We start from the raw sequence: 18531 nt of genomic DNA, 5'->3' as shown, positions 1-18531 counted from the left end.
CACACATTTTATTACTTTCCTCTCATCTTTAGAAATGGTAGATATAGTTTTCACTGTACCCGCAGATGCACAATGTCGGAAAAAGTCGTATCTAGAGTTTCCATATCCCTGTTGGTTAGTTTTTATTTGTATATTCAGTAGTACATTTTCTCGCTTAACATGTTCATTTTTGTTGTTTCCTGCAGAAACATCTTAAAGAGGTTTTACTGTAAATAGAAATATGTTAATTATTATTGCTAAATAAATGAATGAATGAATGAATGAATTTCATCTATTCCTAATGTTTCATGACAACAGAGTTTATTTACCATCCTTTCCACTTTCTCAAGTTTAATTTCACCAACATCACTGTCCTCCTCCCCATGAGCTAGTTGTTCGCAACTTTAATGGAAGGATTTCCTGTTACTCTGAGAAGATTTTCAAAATATTCCTGCCACCTGTTGAGAAAAACCATGGGGTCTACTAGGAGTTCACCTAATTTTGCCAAAATACTATTCATTTCCTTCTTTCCCTCCCTTTCTAAGATTCTTTATTACTGTCCAGAAAGGTTTCCCTACTGCTAGACACAGCCTTTCCGGGTTATTACTAAGATCTTTACCTGACTTCTAGGATTCAACAATTAGTGGCTTCACTCTAGTTCTTTCATCTACATACACCTCCCTGTCTGCATCAGTACTTGTTTGGAGCCATTTCTGATATCCAGCTAAAACTGGTTAGGACGTTTTTGTAGGGACTAAAAAAAATGGCATAACGAGGAAACGTGCTAAAAAATGAAGAACAATTCTCTGTTAAATTTAAGGTTAGGTTTGAACGTAAAAATAAATGTGATGAAAACAAATAAACAAGTATTTACAATTATGATTAATGAAATAAATAAAGAAATAATACATTTTAAGAACACCAACACAGTAAAACATCAAAGAAAAACATTCTTAGAAATGCAAACTATACATGTCACTTACAATTCTGTTTAAAGTTGACACAGGAAAGTCCAACATCTGTGTGATTCGCACATGTTTCATGTTGGTTTAGCGTCCACTTTCTCAATGAACTTTTATTTTTCACCATCCATAAACTGTCTAGCTTTCTTCTTCTCCATAACGGAATGTCCTGGAAACCACTATGCGTAACTACAGTAGGCCTAATATATGTAAGCTGTTACACAATTCACTTACGAACGTAAAATCAAGCACCAACCTGTCAGCTATATATATATATATTCGTTTACGGCCATTAGAGACCACGTTAGATAACAATTACATGTTTCTGGAAGCCTTCCTCACAGCCGAGAACTTCAGCATCCTCTCTCTGGCAGCCTGTCTTCTTTCGTCCGTCCACCCACGGTTAAGTTTTGGTTCGTCATGGAATCCCTGAAATCTGTCGATCACTGACCTAAACTTTGTTCGGTTTGAGATGTCTTCCGAATTTAGTCCCACCTGTCTGAGATCCTTTCTTACCTCCCTGAACCATTTGTCTGACACTTTAGGTCTGCTGTCTAGTATTGTGAAAATCCTTTTCGTAAGTACAGAAGGCCTAATTTACGTACGTTGTTACACACATAAATACAGTAGGCCTAATTTATGTACACTGTTACACAAGTCACTCGGGCCTCTTTAAGACGGTGCAGAAGTAAAACGTGCATGTGTATGCGCGAGATCACCTGCTTCCGCTAACCCTTATACACACAGCGGGTCGAGTGGTGCAAAACTCCCCACGCTTTCCAGCGGATCCTTTTCAACACTCTTTACAGTATGGGTAATAAATATGGACTGCCATAGTCTTTCTTTACCTTCTACACTTGAGAAAAATACAAAAATAGTTCAAGCATGCTGTGTCCTTCACATTTCGTTAAAGGAGGAAATTAGTCTAATTTTGAGGATACTCCCTCAATAGTGGGTCTAAATGATATCACGCTTTCCCAAACATGAGACCACTGGTATTTCCAATATTAAAGTTATTAAGTTCTCAATGTCTATTTTGGGTTCCATAACAATTGCTGTAAATTTCACAGGAAAAGAAAAAAGCACACGAATAAGATTTAAATTGAAAATGAGAAATAAATATGTCAAATGGGTGAGAGCCTACTTTGGTTTATCATCTAAATCTGTTTCTACTTTCTTTTATGTACACTGTCAGGTTCTGATACAGGTCGCAGTACTGATGTTGCAAGCACAGTCGATTCGCTGTGTACGATGGCATGCATAAAAACTAATGTTGCAACTGTGCGTGTGGGACCGCGACTCACCATGGACTGCGCGCTCAAACATTTCTCCCGCGCTCTGTTAATCTCCACCTCCGCATCATCTGAAAGATTCTATTTGAGCAATCAGTTCTTAGTTTAGGCCTAAGCAGACCGGCTGCTAAGCGCGGATGCGGGTCGAACTCACACCGTCTGAAAGAGGCCTCATGAAAGTAAAATTAAGCAGCAACACATCAGACACAAAGAGAATAAGACTGGCTTGGGATTGACGCTCCCTGCAGCTGTAGGCCGACATACAACCGTGCTCCAGAGCCGTAAAATTAAGTTCTCTATCAAATCCTTAACCAGGCCAGTTGTCCCTGGCCTGTGGTGCGCGCAACGTGGCCGAGAACGCTAATTTAAATGTCTTATGGTGTAAATTACGAACATACTAAAGAGTGACGTAAATGTGCTATTCGGGTTTCTTTGGCATGAATTTAATCGGACAGGTCCTGGGACTTTGGAATGATGGCATAATAACCAGGGAAACGCACTGGAGAAGGGCGTCTTAACCAGTTTCTACTGTATCTTCTTTTCACGTTTACAATCTGCTCTCTCATCATCATTCCATCAAGATGTTCACTTTTCCCATAATTACCCATAGCTGTTCCTAGATTTTTCATTGCAGTTTAGACTACAGCATCCCAAAAAGCCACCCATTCTCTGTCTATATCTTGAACCCACTTACTATCTACTGTTTGGAAATTTTTACGAATCATATACACATATTTCTCTCTTCCTCATCCTGGAGGTTTTCTACCCTTATTCGTCTGCAGACAGGTTTCACTTTCTGTATCCTAGACCTAGAGATATTTAGTACACTTCAGACCAGGTAGTAGTGTGTATCATCAAAGAATCCCCAGAATATCTGCAAATTCGTAACATATTTCCAAAATTCAAAGTCAGTTATGATTAGGGCCCAGATGTTTATGACATACCATCTTTTTATTGAGTGGTCAGGTGCAATGCTCTAATACTGTATACAAAAACTCTGTTCATGGCACCTCAATTAAAAATATACCTTATATTGCATTATTTGAATTTTTTGTTTTAGTTATATTTTAAGAGCATTTTCTTTTATTTCAGAGAATTTTTTGGTCATATTTTGGAGATTTTTGTCTCTTTAGGTCATTTTGTTCTTTTTGTCATGTTACCATATTATTTTACGAAATTACATCCGAAAGCCTTAATCAGTAGTTAAACAAATATTGAAATAAAACATTTTAATACAATATTAAGTAGTCTTATTCTTGTTCTTTCGAGTCATTATTTCTGAATCATATTTATGTTTTAAATTTTGTAGAAATTAAAATCTCAAGTTGTTTCTTATAAAAAAATTTAATGCTTTTGTAGACTTTAATTTCAAAATTCATTTTTATTGAGTTCTTTTCAAACTTTCTTTTTCAACCAATATTCATTGTATTGTGTATTCTTTATCTTTGAACAGCCTCCAAATAAAAGGCCTATATTACGTAATTAGCAAGTTTGTGTCTAACCTATTATTTTCTGAAGGGACATTAAACTTTAACATCATTTATTACATTTTATAGTGCATTTTCTTAACTTTTAGGTATTTTCTAACATTTTAAAGTGCATTTTTAAATATTCTTTAAGTCATCAACATCCATGTCTTAATTATGATATAACACAGTCTATTACAGAACAGGTGCCTCTACTCTCTCATGTATAGTGATGAACAGCCTTATGTTTGAAGAATGTATTCATAACTACTAATACCACACTGGCACGGAAGTCCAGTAAACACTTCCCATTCTTATTAGCTTTCATATCTTCCCCATATTTATCCATCACCTTCTCATATCCTTCAGTTCTATTTCCAATTCTCATATTGAAATCGCTCATTAGCACTATCCTATCCTTGCTGCTGACCCTGACTACAATGTCCCTCAGTGCTTTATAAAACTTGAGAACTTAATCCTACACTTTTTTTGTTTTGCTAGTTGCTTTACATTGCACCGATACAGATATGTCTTATGGCGACGATGGGATAGGAAAGGCCTAGGAATGGGAAGGAAGCGGCCGTGGCCTTAATTAAGGTGCGGCCCCGGCATTTGCCCGGTGTGAAAATGGGAAACCACGGAAAACCATCTTCAGGGCTGCCGACAGTGGGGTTCGAACCCACTATCTCCCGATTACTGCATCCTACACTCTCACATGGTGAATATATTGAGGCGATTCTCATTCTTAATTCCTCCAACTTCTAAATCTACCCACATCATTTGCTCGTTTATGTTTCTAATAGAAAGTATATTGCATGCAATAGTATTTCTGGTGTACAGTCCTACCCCACACTCTGCCCTCCCTTTTTTAACTCTTTCGCTGTACTATTTTTAAACAGAACACGTACAGAAAAGTGTAATTTATTTTGTATTTTCCAAATAAACTGAATTTTTTTTTAAGGTTAGTGACATTCAACACCATTGAACCATTTTTAGCTCAACTTTGGCAAACTAGCAGTGACATTTGACCTTGAAACACACATTACTGTGATACATCTCCAAACATGGAATTGGACACATTGCATGCTGTCGTGGGCAATTCCTACAAAAAAATATACTGTCTCTTTTCTCTTGCACAGTCCCTTTCGTTTCTTTGAACATTTTGCTGGTAACATGGAATAAACAACACAATTAGGTTTGTGACTCTTGTCCTGCTGCTCCCCAAGAAAGTGCCTCTCCGTCAGGCGCGCTTGAGGTATGTACTGTAATCAGGAGGTCTTCCTCGTTTCGCCGGCGGACGGCGCTGATACACTTGTAGAAGTTCCATTATGACAGAATTTCTAAAGTCAGGAGCACTAATTGCTTTTTTTGAAGGTTATTGTATAATATTCTTCCATTCATTAGTGCAGTTTCAATGTCATCACTAATATCCCGCTAGTCCAATACAAAATGAAGATCTTCCTCATTGGCACTTTCTTCCGAACAATCACTATGCACGTCACTTGTTTCATTGTCCAAATTTACTGAACAGTCTGAATCAGAATCGGCCACAAAAAAAAAAAAAAGATTGAAGATTTCTTCACTGTCATTTCTAATGTTGTTCCGCACGCCCATAGCTGCTGAGTGAAACCTGCTATCGGCCAGACAGCTGACAGGAATGTCGGCGGGCGGGCGGGTGAAAGATAAGAAATAAACATAGGTCCAGTATTGGTGGCAACGTTTTCAAACTATGCTTAGTACATAGTCAATTCATGACTATAGATGTTTGTATTATTAAATGAGCCTTTATTAAAGAAGTGCGCGGAAACTATAGCAGGAAAGTACCAAGTCGACAAAAGTCAATTACCGCAGCGAATGCTATAGGGAAGTAAGTTGACAAAAGTCGACTTCCGCAGTGAAAGAGTTAACTTCTGTTAAGAACATTTTATAATCTTCTATTGATGATGATGCTTGTTGTTTAAAGGGGTCTGACATCTAAGGTCATCGGCCCTTAATCTTCTTTTTCTTCATTACCTCACCTTACCCATAAATCACTACCCCTTAACACATCCAGAGGCATTCTCTTTGCCGACTCAGCCAGTTCTACTTTATTTCTTCCATAAGCTCCATTAATGTTGATAGCTCCCAATCGAATTAATTTCATTTGCCAAGTTGTTCACAAGGAGTCGTTCGCCTGTCGAATGGATTTGGGACTCCATTACTCCCATACGTCCAAAGCTTGCTTACCTAAAATATTCTGAGCTTGGTAAATTTTGTGAACCAGGATGCTGCCCTACTTACACATCTGGTAGAATGTATAGCTCTCGCTGCCTGAGCACAAGGAGGGCCATCTTTCAGAATATGTCCAAGAAGCCCACTCTTATCCATAGCAACTGGTATCCTGACTCTCAGCAGCACTTCGCAGAACACTCAGGCATTTCCATGGGTTCATGAACTATAACATGACTAAAGTGACCCTCACCATGAATCAATTGAAAAATACATTTCACAAATAATTCTGGATAACACACACAATGTTAGTGAGTTATATATCAAACAAAATTATTTTGAGGGGTTCATTAAAGCCTATTCAATTTTGAAGAACGCATGCAGACTGCACTATCAGAGGTCTTTAACATGCTCAAGATTATGCCACAATACCACAAATTTTAAATCATGGAACTAGACAGTCTCTCTCTCTGCTCCACGGAAACAGCTTATAAAAGAGTAAATGCATAAAATAAACACAAAAGAAAAAGTACTAGACTTTAGTGCAAAAAACAAGCATGAATAAAACAAAATCTGGTACACAAGGAAAAGTAGTAGACTTCAATGCAAAAAAAAACCAAGAATGATTTAAACAAAGTCTAGTAAGTGGTAATAACATACCCATTTATGGTTGATGCCAAAAAGACAAGGTATGGTCCCAACATACTCTTCACATATGGCAGTGGAATAGCTGCTGCTTCATCTATCACCACTAATTCTGCGTGGCCCAAACGTTGTGCATCCGTAGGATGAATATACTGTGAAATTTACAATGCTGTGTTACGTACATGCAAAAAAATAAAATAAAACGGTACATAATGTAACACTTTATGAATAATACTGACCAACCAATCAATCAATCTACATTTAAGGTTGTTACCCACGTGGCAGGTTCCCTACCAGTTGTTAATCAAGAATTTTCTTTAAATATTTCAAAGAATGTGGAAATTTATGAAATATTTTGCATGATAAATTATTCCAATCCCTAATTCCTCTTCTTATAAATTAATATTTACTCCATTTGTCCACCTGAATTCTACATTCAACTTCATATTATAACCTTTCCTAATTTTTTTTTTTTTTTGCTATTTTGCTTTACATCACACCGATGCAGATAGGTCGTATGGCGACGAAGGGATAGGAAATGCCTAGGAATGGGAAGTGGCCGTGGCCTTAATTCAGGTACAGCCCCAGCATTTGCCTGGTGGGAACATGGGGAACCACGGAAAACCATAATCAGGGCTGCTGACAGTGGGATTTGAACCCATGATCTCCCGGATGCAAGCTCACAGCTGCGCACTCCTAACCGCACGGCCAACTCGCCCGGTTTTCCTACATTTAGAAGCTCCACTGAAGCTTATTCATCTACTACTGTCATTCTACACCATCTCGCCACAGACAGCACGGAAAATAGTGCTCAGTGGAGCAGCTCATCTCCTTAATCCTATGCCTTTACAAGTTATAAACCTCATTATTGATCCATATTGAAAATTGTTATTGTTCAAAAACAATGAAGTGGTTACCACTTATAAGTGGATGTAAAGTATTGAACAGGTAGTTTAATAAATACCTTCATTGTTTTTTAACACTACACCTTTGTCGTAAAACACGCACAACAAATCATGTTATTTGCCGTTGGATATTTTTCAGTTTGCGTATCAGATAATCTTGGTGTCGGTACCATTGGTACAATACCACAGATTTATATGCCCTCTCCTTTACATCATTGCCCCTAAATAACCTCGTAACTGTATGAAGAAATCTTTAACCCATATTTACAACTTCATTTATATGATTACCCCAATGAAAATCTTACCTTATATTAACCCCTAAGATGATATCGATCATGATTCTCATAGGGACCTTGAAATATTTGTCCTAAATGAGTAAATTCATAATTCCAGTATAAATGGTCCGTTATTGGAAATTATTAATTTTCCATCTAACTCATTCTTAGTTGCCAGCGTATCACCCATTGTGCCCATTTGGACACACCAATCAACAATCAACACAACCACCAAGACGCATGGCTAGTGCATATAGTGGAGGCTACTGCCTAGGCTATTTGAAGCCACAGGAAGTGTCAATGCACTATGACGCCATATATTTTCTAGCAGGTAGTTTATAAATTGATTACTCAATATTCGTTTTGGCTGACTGAAGAACATAACAGTTATAAAATCACTGGAATTGAAATAAACTTCCCGAAACCCAAACTGCCTTCAATCAAACCAGTTAGTAATTTAACAAATGTGTCTAGTAGAATCAGAAACAATGTTTTCCTAGACTTTACATGCAACGCATGTCAACCTGACTGGCCTGTAATTATCTGTTATATGTGTATCATCCTTTCCCTTGTACGCTGGGGCTACTATTGCAACTCTCCTTTAATTTCGTATCCCTTCTTCATGCAAACAGAAATCAAATAATTATTTCAGATATGTCACTATATCCCAACCCATAGCCTCTATGTACTGCCTAACCTCACTCTGGCAACCATTCGTAACTATATCTCCTAACGTGCACCTCCTTCCCAGTATCCCGGAAACTACGTTTTCCCATATTATTCGTTCAAATTACGTGGTCCCACAAGCATCCTAATTAAATCACGTTGTAAAAATCCTGCATTACCCTTTTCTCGAAGAAACGATTTCCCAGATCAACCGTCCAGAAATTCAGTCCCATCATCGCTAAATCCTTGATCACGGGTTTTTATAGAACTGTACCTCACGAAAGGACAGCTATGGCATACCTATGGATCTTGGTGTTAACGTCCCGTCTTTGCGGTAATTAGAGGAAGTACTGTTCTGGAAAAGTGAACGGCGGAGAACTTGCACGAGGGACCATCTTAGCATCACATTCGAGTGGTATTGTTTAGAAAATCCTCGGAAAACAAAAAAGCAGGGAGTGTCCACAACAACTGGAAGGAGACAGAGAGCATTTCAACAGCTTTACTTGAAGACGGAATGAGTCTCGCCAAATGTTCGTACTTGCAAAACATCTGCACTATGTCCAGGGTTAGATGTTTATTTTTCTTACTTTTTTCGTGTGTATCGCCGAACAGGTTTTCGGCACTTCCCTCAGGGCACTGTAGTCACTAGGCTTTCAGGTAGGAATCGAAACTGCTCCTTCATAATCCTTTGGCACTCAAGGTAACAAACCACTGTTACCCACAGGTCCTGCGAAAACTGTCACAGTCACGATCCGCGCCTTTACTATTATTATTTCATTATTTACGTGCCAGATAGCAGCAGTTTTCCATGAAATAAGAAGAGCACAGTTTTAACTCATGTTATACCCTGTGGGAACTGCCGACTATCCGTATATATCGATATCCTTAGAGTTTAAAACGTATGTCACTGGAGTTCGGTTTCTTGTTTACGTCATGGTTGGCGGCAAACATGCAAGCATTTATTTTATTTAGCGTATGGTTAACACATCACATTACATATAAATACAATAGTAATACATAATTTTTACAGTTTAAAGTATTTACAGGTTCAAATTATTTACAGTCAACACACAAGGGTGAGAGCAGAAAAAAGTCTCTTGGATTTCCCTGGTAGGCAGCTAGAGGACACTGCTCTACAATGTGCCGAACTGTTTGCTTTACAGCACCACAAATGCACGCTGCCGAATTAAGTATTCCCCATTTATGGAGGGAGTTGGCACATCTGCCATGGCCAGTGCGAAACCTGTTGATAGTCGTCCAGGTCTTCCGTGGAAGATCAAAACACTCTGGTTTGTTTTTCAGCCATGGTAGATGGAGCACTGGATATCCATACTTGCTTCCAGGCCTGAAGCAGATTAAAGTTAGCGTCTGCTAGGTTTCTGGTTGTTCTAACAGGTGGGTGTCTAGATTTTAGCCTGTTAATAAGAGCATCATTCATGTCACCATGGATTGGCAACTGACTGTTGTTAGTTATTTTCTTATAATGTCGTAGGAGAGTACTTTCTCGACGGAGGTGAGGTGGTGGAATATGGGATAGAACAGGTAGCCAGAAAGTGGGAGTAGATCTAATTGTCCCTGATATCATACGCACAGTGTGATTCAGCTGAGTGTCAATTAATTTGCTGTGACTGCTGTTCAGCCATATCGATGAGCAGTATTCTGCAGTAGAGCACACAAGACCAAGAGCTGAAGACAGTAGGGTAGATGTTAATGATCCCCAGGTGGTTCCACACAGCATCTGTAACATGTTGTTCCTTGATCGTAACTTAGCAGCCGTATACTGAAGATGTTTCTTGAAGGACAGAGTTCTGTCTAGAGTAATCCCTAGATATTGTGGATATCTGTTGTGGGCAAGACAAGTGTTCTCAAACTGAACCTTCAGTTCACGATTGGCCATTTTGTTGCTAAGGTGAAAACATGTAACTTCACTTTTATTTGGATTCGGTTGTAATCTCATTTGCGAAAGTACTGTCCCAAGGTGGTAAGGTCAGCTGTCAGTGTTTTCCATGAATTTATCTTGTACTGCCAGAGCCCAATCATCAGCATATCCAAATTTCCTAGAACTGGTTTCAGGTATATCAGCTATGTACAGGTTGAAAAGCAGAGGAGCTAATACAGGAGCTTGGGGACGACCATGGTTTAGAGTTTTCTCACTGCTAGTGCCATTTCCCAGTATTACACGAAACTTCCTCTTGGTGAGCATGCCATCAATAAGTCGTGCTGTTGCTTCACGTCCGTAGGTTTAACCTCAAAGTGCCCTACACGTGACCCCTGGTGGTGCTAAGAAAGCAACAACACTGTTAGCCAGACAATCCTTGAGATCTCCTGGCTTAAAACATATCACAATGCAAGCATATCTCTCTGTTTTTGTTGATGATACTGATTATATTGTGAAATTAAGCAGTATCATATGCATTATATTTTATCATATGCATTATATTTAGTTTAATTACTAGATCATTAATTAAATAGTTTTCTTAGGTAATTACGTGCATATTGTAAGCGAAGTGTTAGATATAGCCTAGTTGGATATAATTCATATAGGTTAGGCCTAGTTATTTATCACGTTCGACATGGCGAAGACAGTTCATTTAGCCGACGATATCACTGAATATCTTGACAATTATTCAAGTGATGATGTTTCTTTGTCAGAATCAGAAAGTGTAGATGACGATGATAATAATCCAGCATGTCCAGTAAGAAATGTGTATTATTTCATATAAAATGGCCAACTTTTTCAATGATACATCACTTTACACAATTTGATCTATCCTAGGATCTAATGCACATAGAATCTTGACATTTACAATGCTAGTAAACAATATGACCTTTCTACTAACACCAATCACAAATTTGTGCACTGAACAACATTTTTCCGAATTTCTTCAAAACGATCAAAATCTGAAACTTGTAACTTTGTTTACGCCTTTGTTATTTTTTTAAATTGAACTTTCTGGTTTAGGAACATGATTTTCATGTTGATATCTTTATTGGTGTGCCTTCCATGCAATTTTAACCGCGTAGTGGGGTAAATATGGCTGACAGTTTTCACACATCCATCAGCTGAGAGCTTGGATGCAAAAGGGTTAAGTAACAATTTTTTTTTTGTTGCTTTATGACGCACCGACACAGATAGCACTTATGGCGATGATGGGACAGGAAACGGCTAGGAGTGGGAAGGAAGCGGCCGTGGCCTTAATTAAGGTACAGCCCCAGCATTTGCCTGGCGTGAAAATGGGAAACCACGGAAAACTATTTTCAGGGCTGCCGACAGTGGGGTTCGAACCTACTATCTCCCGAATACTGGATACTTGCCGCACTTAACATAAATTTAGTATTTAATATTATCGTGTATGATTATGTTATCGAGACCAGAACAGATGTTGCACCTTACATACATAAAGCCATGGGAGGTTTTGTGATTGCCTATTACTATTTTGATCCCAATATAAGACTGGGAATTTCACGTTTTTGTGTGTGTGTTAAAATGTTATAAAAACCGCAGTTGTTTTATTTGTGCACGTTACATTTAAAAAGTTTGTATCATTTCGCACTCGCCTCGGCTTGTACAGCGAGCACACTTTCCAGCTGACCTCAAGGTCACAAACAACCAATTTCTGAAGTTTTGATGACATTTTTTTCTTTTTCCAATTTGACTGTGATAAGTGACGGGCAGAATTATATAATACATTCGAGAACTTGAGAATCGATACTTACATTCAAAACTATATTGTTGAGATCAACATAATCTTTAAAAGATGATGTAGGCCTAATTTACGTGGTAAAAGAATTACTTAAACTGACTACGAACAGCATACCGGTGAGCAAAATACAATGGAAGATTTAAAAAAGGGATTTTGCCATCATGTTGCGCGCTTTTATATCTAATGTGCTTTATTTTATTAGATTAGAGAATTAGAAACTACTTGTGGTCTATTGTTGTTTGGCTTGGCATTACGGAGATTAGATTTTTTGAAGAGTTTGGCTGATCAAAGTTGCTGAACTGAAAGAAGTTTTCAGTGGAAACTGACAGAGTTTTCCTGGTAAAGCTGAATGTAAAGTTTCGAGATTTTTAAGTTGCGTACCGGTAATTGTTGTTTTAAGCTGGCCCCGCAGTCTAACTTGCCTGCCTCTCACTCAGAGGGCCCGGGTTCGATTCCCAGCCAGGTCAGGCATTTTTACCTGGATATTAGGGCTGGTTCCAGGTTCACTCATTCTACGATTATGTTTAACTGAGAAGCTATCGAATGGTGAGATGGCGAGCCCGGTCTAGAGAGCCAGGAAATATGGCCGAGAGAATTCGTCACACTGACCATGCATCACCTCGTAATCTCCAGGCCTTCGGATGGAACAGGGGTCGCTTGATAGGCGGAAGGCCCATTGGGGCTGTAGTTTGGTTTGATTTAATTTAGCCAAATTGTTGATGGTTCGTTCGTTCCCGGATTTTCCGTTTTCCCGTGTTGTACTTTTTTTTCCTGTAGTCCCTCCAAAAATGGAGAATCGAGGTTCCACTTTATTGGCGTATGGCAACATGTTAGATACATATATACAAGTAAAAGAAATTTGTTTCTTGGGAGCAAGATTTAGTTACAGTAGAATGTCCAGTTGGGTGATCCACTGTATGGCTTCCTCTGTTGGTTCCAAAGTCACTCGGGCTACCTGAGTAGGAACATCGTAAACATTCACTTACAATATGGGGGATCGTCTGCTGAGAGGCACCACAGTCGCACTCTGGTGATGAAATATATTTCTACTTACAAAGGGCATTCCTGCATCGTCCATGATTTGTTCTCACTCGATTCAGAGTGGTCCAAAGCTTACACGGTAGATTATGTCCACCAGGAAGATGTTCACCAGGAAAGATGTTGTGTCTGTGGCAACTTTCCAGCGACTTCTGTATTCCTCTAAAGGGTCAAAATTCCCATCAGCCAACATCAATTCTATTCTAGTTTCACACAAATAATAAATCTGGTAGGGAATCTCAGGAGTAGTCAACTTCCTGAATTGAATCTGTATATGACAAAAGTAAACACAGGTAAACCCAAACACAGGTTCAGGCTATACTTTTGAGGGAATTATGATAACCCTTCCAAAGCAAGGTATCACCCATGATAATCAAATGAAATTAATGGTTCTATACAGTCACCTGCAACGAAGAATGCCTTATGGACATTTGCGAGTTCAAGAAAAGTGGCGTAAGATAATTCTGTTATCCAATATGTGAAATACATGCCCCAGGAAACTTATAGAATGGCAACTTATGTTGTTGAGCACTGCAAAGACACTATGTCATTAATTGAATTACTAGAGGGGTCAAAGTATTCTTTCATTCATTAGTTACACTTCAGGGTGCCTCATCATTTTCCAACTCCAGGTTCCTGGGTGTGGTGTACTACAGGGTACGAGATATGAAAAACAGCTTTCCATTAGTTGCAGACGATTGTTTCAAAGAACAAACAAGGAGTTCCCTTCAGGATCAGTGCTGCTGAGCACTGCAAGGACACTGTGTTTTTAATTGAATTACTGGTGGGATCAAAGTATTCTTTCATTCATCGATTGTACTACAGGGTACAAGATGCGAGAATCAGCTTGTCATTAGTTGCAAACTAACAAACAAGGAGTTCCCTTCAGGGTCAGTCAAACTTGAAAAAGTCCATTCTTGTTAGCCAGTTCAAACATGAGGGAACAAAATCTGTTACAAAGCTGAATGCTTTGATTTCAGCTGATCTAACAGATGAATTTATTTATTTTGTTGACAAATTATTTGATGCCCAACAAAATATATCTATCTGCCTCAATGTCACCTCACAGAATTGAAGAGAAGGCTGCCTTTCTTACTAGATTTAAATGAAACAGCTTTTTAAGGGAGACTGTTTCGCCCTCAAGAATCTTGCTGTTGAAAATTTACAGTATCTATTGAAAATGCTCCTACAACTACATATTGAATATCTTGTCTTCAGTGAGAATGCTGTGAAAATGTTGTAAATACCTGTTTTTAACACTGACAGTGAAAGACTACTTTCATCATATGGAAATGTGGTGACAAATTGAATAACCAATCTTAAACCTGAAAACAGAGAGCTCATGGTTGATTTATCTATGAAGCAAGATGACTGTAGGGTCTTAACACCTTCGCTCCTATAGAAGAGTATTGTCGTTTAGCATACAGTCTTCTTTGGCCCATAGAGGTGTAAAGTCGTTCAGCGCTCGTTCATTGTAGCACGCTCCGATATGCTTGTGTTTTCGGAGACCAGAAGTTTCTTTTTCTTCCGGTAGATGACATAAGTGTCCTCTTTTCTCAACACTGTACAACCCTTCCTTTGTGTTTTTTTCTCATTGTTTACAAGCTTATTTTAGCACTTCTCAAAATAACTGAAATTGCAAGTGACTGTGGTTGTGTAGTAGACAAAGCTTGAAACGAGTAAATGTTGTAGTAATAAGAGTGATTCCGAAAGAAGAAATGTCTGATAGTTTGTACAATAACGATAGGTGATCTGATAGCTTCAGATAGTGAAAGTGAGCATGATTATGTGCACAGTTAAAGTGCTGAAAGGGTGAATAGTAATTTGGACAGGAACAATGAACGAGTTTCCTTTCTATTATCCATTGGCTCCGATATGTGACATACTTACAGGTATATATAAAAACAGTGAGGAAAACAATGTTATGTCTTTTGTAAACATTTTTTTCAATAATGATTTCTTTATCATCATCATCATTTCCCCTTATCCAGCTCCTGCCGGGCTGAGGTATTTATGACACTTTTCCATCTTCCTCTTCCACGATCTTGTCTCGTCTACATTTCATCTTCTTATGCTGCTCTTCAGTGATTCAATCCACCTTGTTCTAGGCCTTCCTCTTGCTCTCTTGCCTTTGCACTTTGCATCCAGCACCTGTTTTGGAATTCTATTCTCTTCCATCCTTTTTACATGTCCAAACCACCTTAGTTTATTCTTTTCAATTCTCTCATTTGACTTTCCTATCCCAACTTGCTTCCTGACATCTTCATTTCTCACTCTCTCTTTCTTTGTCTTTCCTATCATACTTCTTAGGAATTTCATCTCACTGGCTTCAGTTCTACTCTCTTGCTCAAAGTCCAAGTCTCAGCTGCATAAGTCAGTACGGGTACATAGTACATTTTGTACATTATATCTTTACTTCTCCTTGGTACCTCTTTGCTCCAAACAAGTTTTCTTACACTTTGGTAGAATGCATTGCCCTGCTGTATCCTCCTTTATTATGCACTAATGTAGAACTCAGCAGACAAGTAGACGATTTTTTAAAAATGGCTGAGCCCCAAAAGTGGCAAGCTACTCAGGCAGCTGGTAGTGAAAGTGTTAATCATTACATGAGAATTTTTGGGTATTATAGCTCACAAAACCGTAAGTTATACATAAATTGTGATTAAGTGTCTTCTCATTCAAGTTTAAAATATATTTTATCCAGTAATATTTATTTCTCCTTAACAATTTTTTAGGATGCGCTATTGTGTCATTAGCTATCTTTTCCAGCGTATGCTTCTGAAGACACTTCTTTTACTTATCTTTCATTTTAGTGTCTATCAGCAACCTTCACAATTTTTATTTAATATAAATAGTGTGCCTGTACAATGATTTTATCGTGTCAATGAATAAATGGTTTCTATTTTTTTTTAAATGCTAAATAACACCATAATGGAATTTCATTTACAGCTGTAAACACCACTCTGTAAAAGTTTCTTTCACTGCTATCATGAGATTTTATTTACTGAAAAGTCGGGGGTCCTTACTTGTTAATTATGGAAAGTTTTGAACTTGCCTGTATTGTCTGCCTGTGGTCTCTGAAGATATTGACACGAACAATAGCTTTGTTGAATTCTGGATTAGTTGACTGGATAAGATCATAATCCAGATGTTCTTGATATTCTAGTGCATCAAATCCTGGAATGAATGAATAAATGAATGACTTAATAAATTAATTAATTAATCAAGTGAATGAAATAATACTATATTTACTTGCATATTTTCCCCACTTCTTTTCCAAATTATGGGATGAAAAAATGTAGGGAGTTTAAATTATGAGGGGGCTGTAACTGGAGGTATTTCTGCCAATCATGGGCAGGTGACTTCCTGGGTGTCTTTTGTTATGAGAAGTGTATGGATTGAACGTATTTAATGCTGTGGAGCTAATTTTTGAGAAGTAACTAGATAATTCAATAATTACACCAAAAAAATATATTTAAAGGTTTGCATTTTTCAGGTGATACCAGCAACTTTGTTCACTTTTAGGAGATAATTTCTGATCAAGTAATGGCCAAATGCGATACATAATATGCATCACATAAGTTAAATAAGATCTTAAAAATAAATAAAAAAGGACAGAAAAGAGAGTATCTTACAAAATTGTACAAACCTATTTTAATCCTCCTAGTCAATACTATATATTTTATGTCCAATTAAGACGAAAATTCACACATAAATAGACATGTTTCGACACGGCATTGGGTCACCCTCAGTAAGACATGTAAATTGTATTAAAAACATAGGAAACACACAAAATGAAATGTTAGTTAAAATTTTTTTTAAAAGCAAGATGAAAGTTAAAAAACTGTGAAATTTGAGTACCAACTACGGCTCCGAGTCTGCTAAGAGCAGAGCGATTCCTTTGTAGTGAGGTGGGAGTCAGCTGTTGTCGGCAAAATTACCATGACCGATGTAACAATAGGAACAAGAAACATTACAAAGAAATACCAGTTAAGGATAGCAAATCCTATATCACAGTCGTCTTCTTCTTTGTATTTTCTCATTTATGCGCGGTCTGCCATCTTGCAATGTTTCCTCTGCTTCAGTTGATCCATAGCGTCCCTGGAGCTGAGTTTTGTGAGCTGCATGTCAGTTCTCACCCAGTCCAGCCAGCGTGTTTGAAGTCGCTCTCGAGGTAAGTGACCCTTCATGTCTAATTGAAGGGGAGTCTTTGCAGCTGAGGTTTCGCCGCTACAGAGCACATGTTCATACCATCGCAAGTGTGATTCACACATTTTCTCTGTGATTGGGGCAACTTAGAATTTCTTCCTGATATGATCTAGATGAGTCAATCCATTATACCATTGTAGCATCTTCATTTCCAATGCATGAAGTGGCTGTTCATGCTTCGATGTTAGAGCCTAACATTCAGCTCCATTAAGGGCCACCAGTCTGACCACTGTACAGTAAACTTTAGATTTTAGATGCAGTGGAATTTTCTTTTCACACAGAACTCAGTAACTTGGCGCAATTTCATCCATGCGGCACTGACTCTGGTCTTGACATTGGGAGTTGTACTGCAGTATGAGGTGATGCATGACCCTAGGTATTTGCATCGGGTAACTTGATTAAGTTGAATCCACCAGTCCACCATACCATCAGTCTGGTCACTGAATTCCAGGTACTGTCTTCTTCCGATTTCATTTCATCCCAAATCCTTCAAGACACATCTTCCACTCTTTTACTTGCTGTTCCAAGAACCTTACATGTCTCATTAGGCAGAATGGCATCATCATGTTCTAATAACATTCAAGGATGTCCCATTTGGATGTCACTTGTGACGGTGTTCATTCAGAGTATGAGGGGACTAAGCTGATCCTTGATGATCACCAACACTGACTTGGAAGATACTGGACATTCCTGTTGCAAACCATACTGAATTTGTAGACTTTCAGTACAGAAGTTTCACCCAGCGACACAGGTTTCAGGTACATTAGGTGGTCTTATTGCCAGCCAAATGAGGTTGTGCGGTACCCTGTCAAAAGCTTTTTCCAAATCGAAAAAGGCCAAGTGAACTGCTTCCCTTTCTTGTGATGTCTTTCCATCAATAGGCGAAGTGCATGGATGGCGTCTGTTGTTCTGTTGTTTTTAACAAAGCCACACTGGTTAGATGAGACAGTGACGATGTTTCATAATCTTGCAACAAAAACGTGTTTAAAAAATTTCATTGTATGACACGAGGCAGACTGTCTTATAATTTGAGCAATCATGTATGTAACTTTAAGATTTTTTTGTCTGTAACATACCTGTAAAAAAAAGAATACACACTATGTGTTACATTAATTAAGTCGACACTGGAAAATATGGCTTGCTTTTTAACAAATCATGAAGGTCTTTTTTTCCTCTCTAAAT

At 38.2% G+C, this 18531-nt stretch overlaps 1 protein-coding gene across 2 annotated transcripts in view; it reads right to left on the bottom strand.

Moving 5' to 3' along the window:
* Positions 1-18531, bottom strand: part of l(1)G0020 (RNA cytidine acetyltransferase l(1)G0020) — a 248047-nt gene that overhangs the window by 149492 nt on the left and 80024 nt on the right. For both annotated transcript variants that reach the window (XM_067143333.2, XM_067143334.2), the window contains exons 8-9: positions 16196-16317; positions 6568-6704 (exon numbers count right to left, since the gene is read on the bottom strand). In XM_067143333.2, the coding sequence (XP_066999434.2) occupies positions 6568-6704; positions 16196-16317 (259 nt within the window). The remainder of the gene's footprint in view (positions 1-6567; positions 6705-16195; positions 16318-18531) is intronic.

This window comes from Anabrus simplex, chromosome 3 (genome assembly GCF_040414725.1).
Source record: "Anabrus simplex isolate iqAnaSimp1 chromosome 3, ASM4041472v1, whole genome shotgun sequence".
NCBI lineage: Eukaryota > Metazoa > Arthropoda > Insecta > Orthoptera > Tettigoniidae > Anabrus > Anabrus simplex.
Note: the sequence above shows the minus strand (reverse complement) of the source record. Positions and strands in the feature narration are given on the sequence as shown.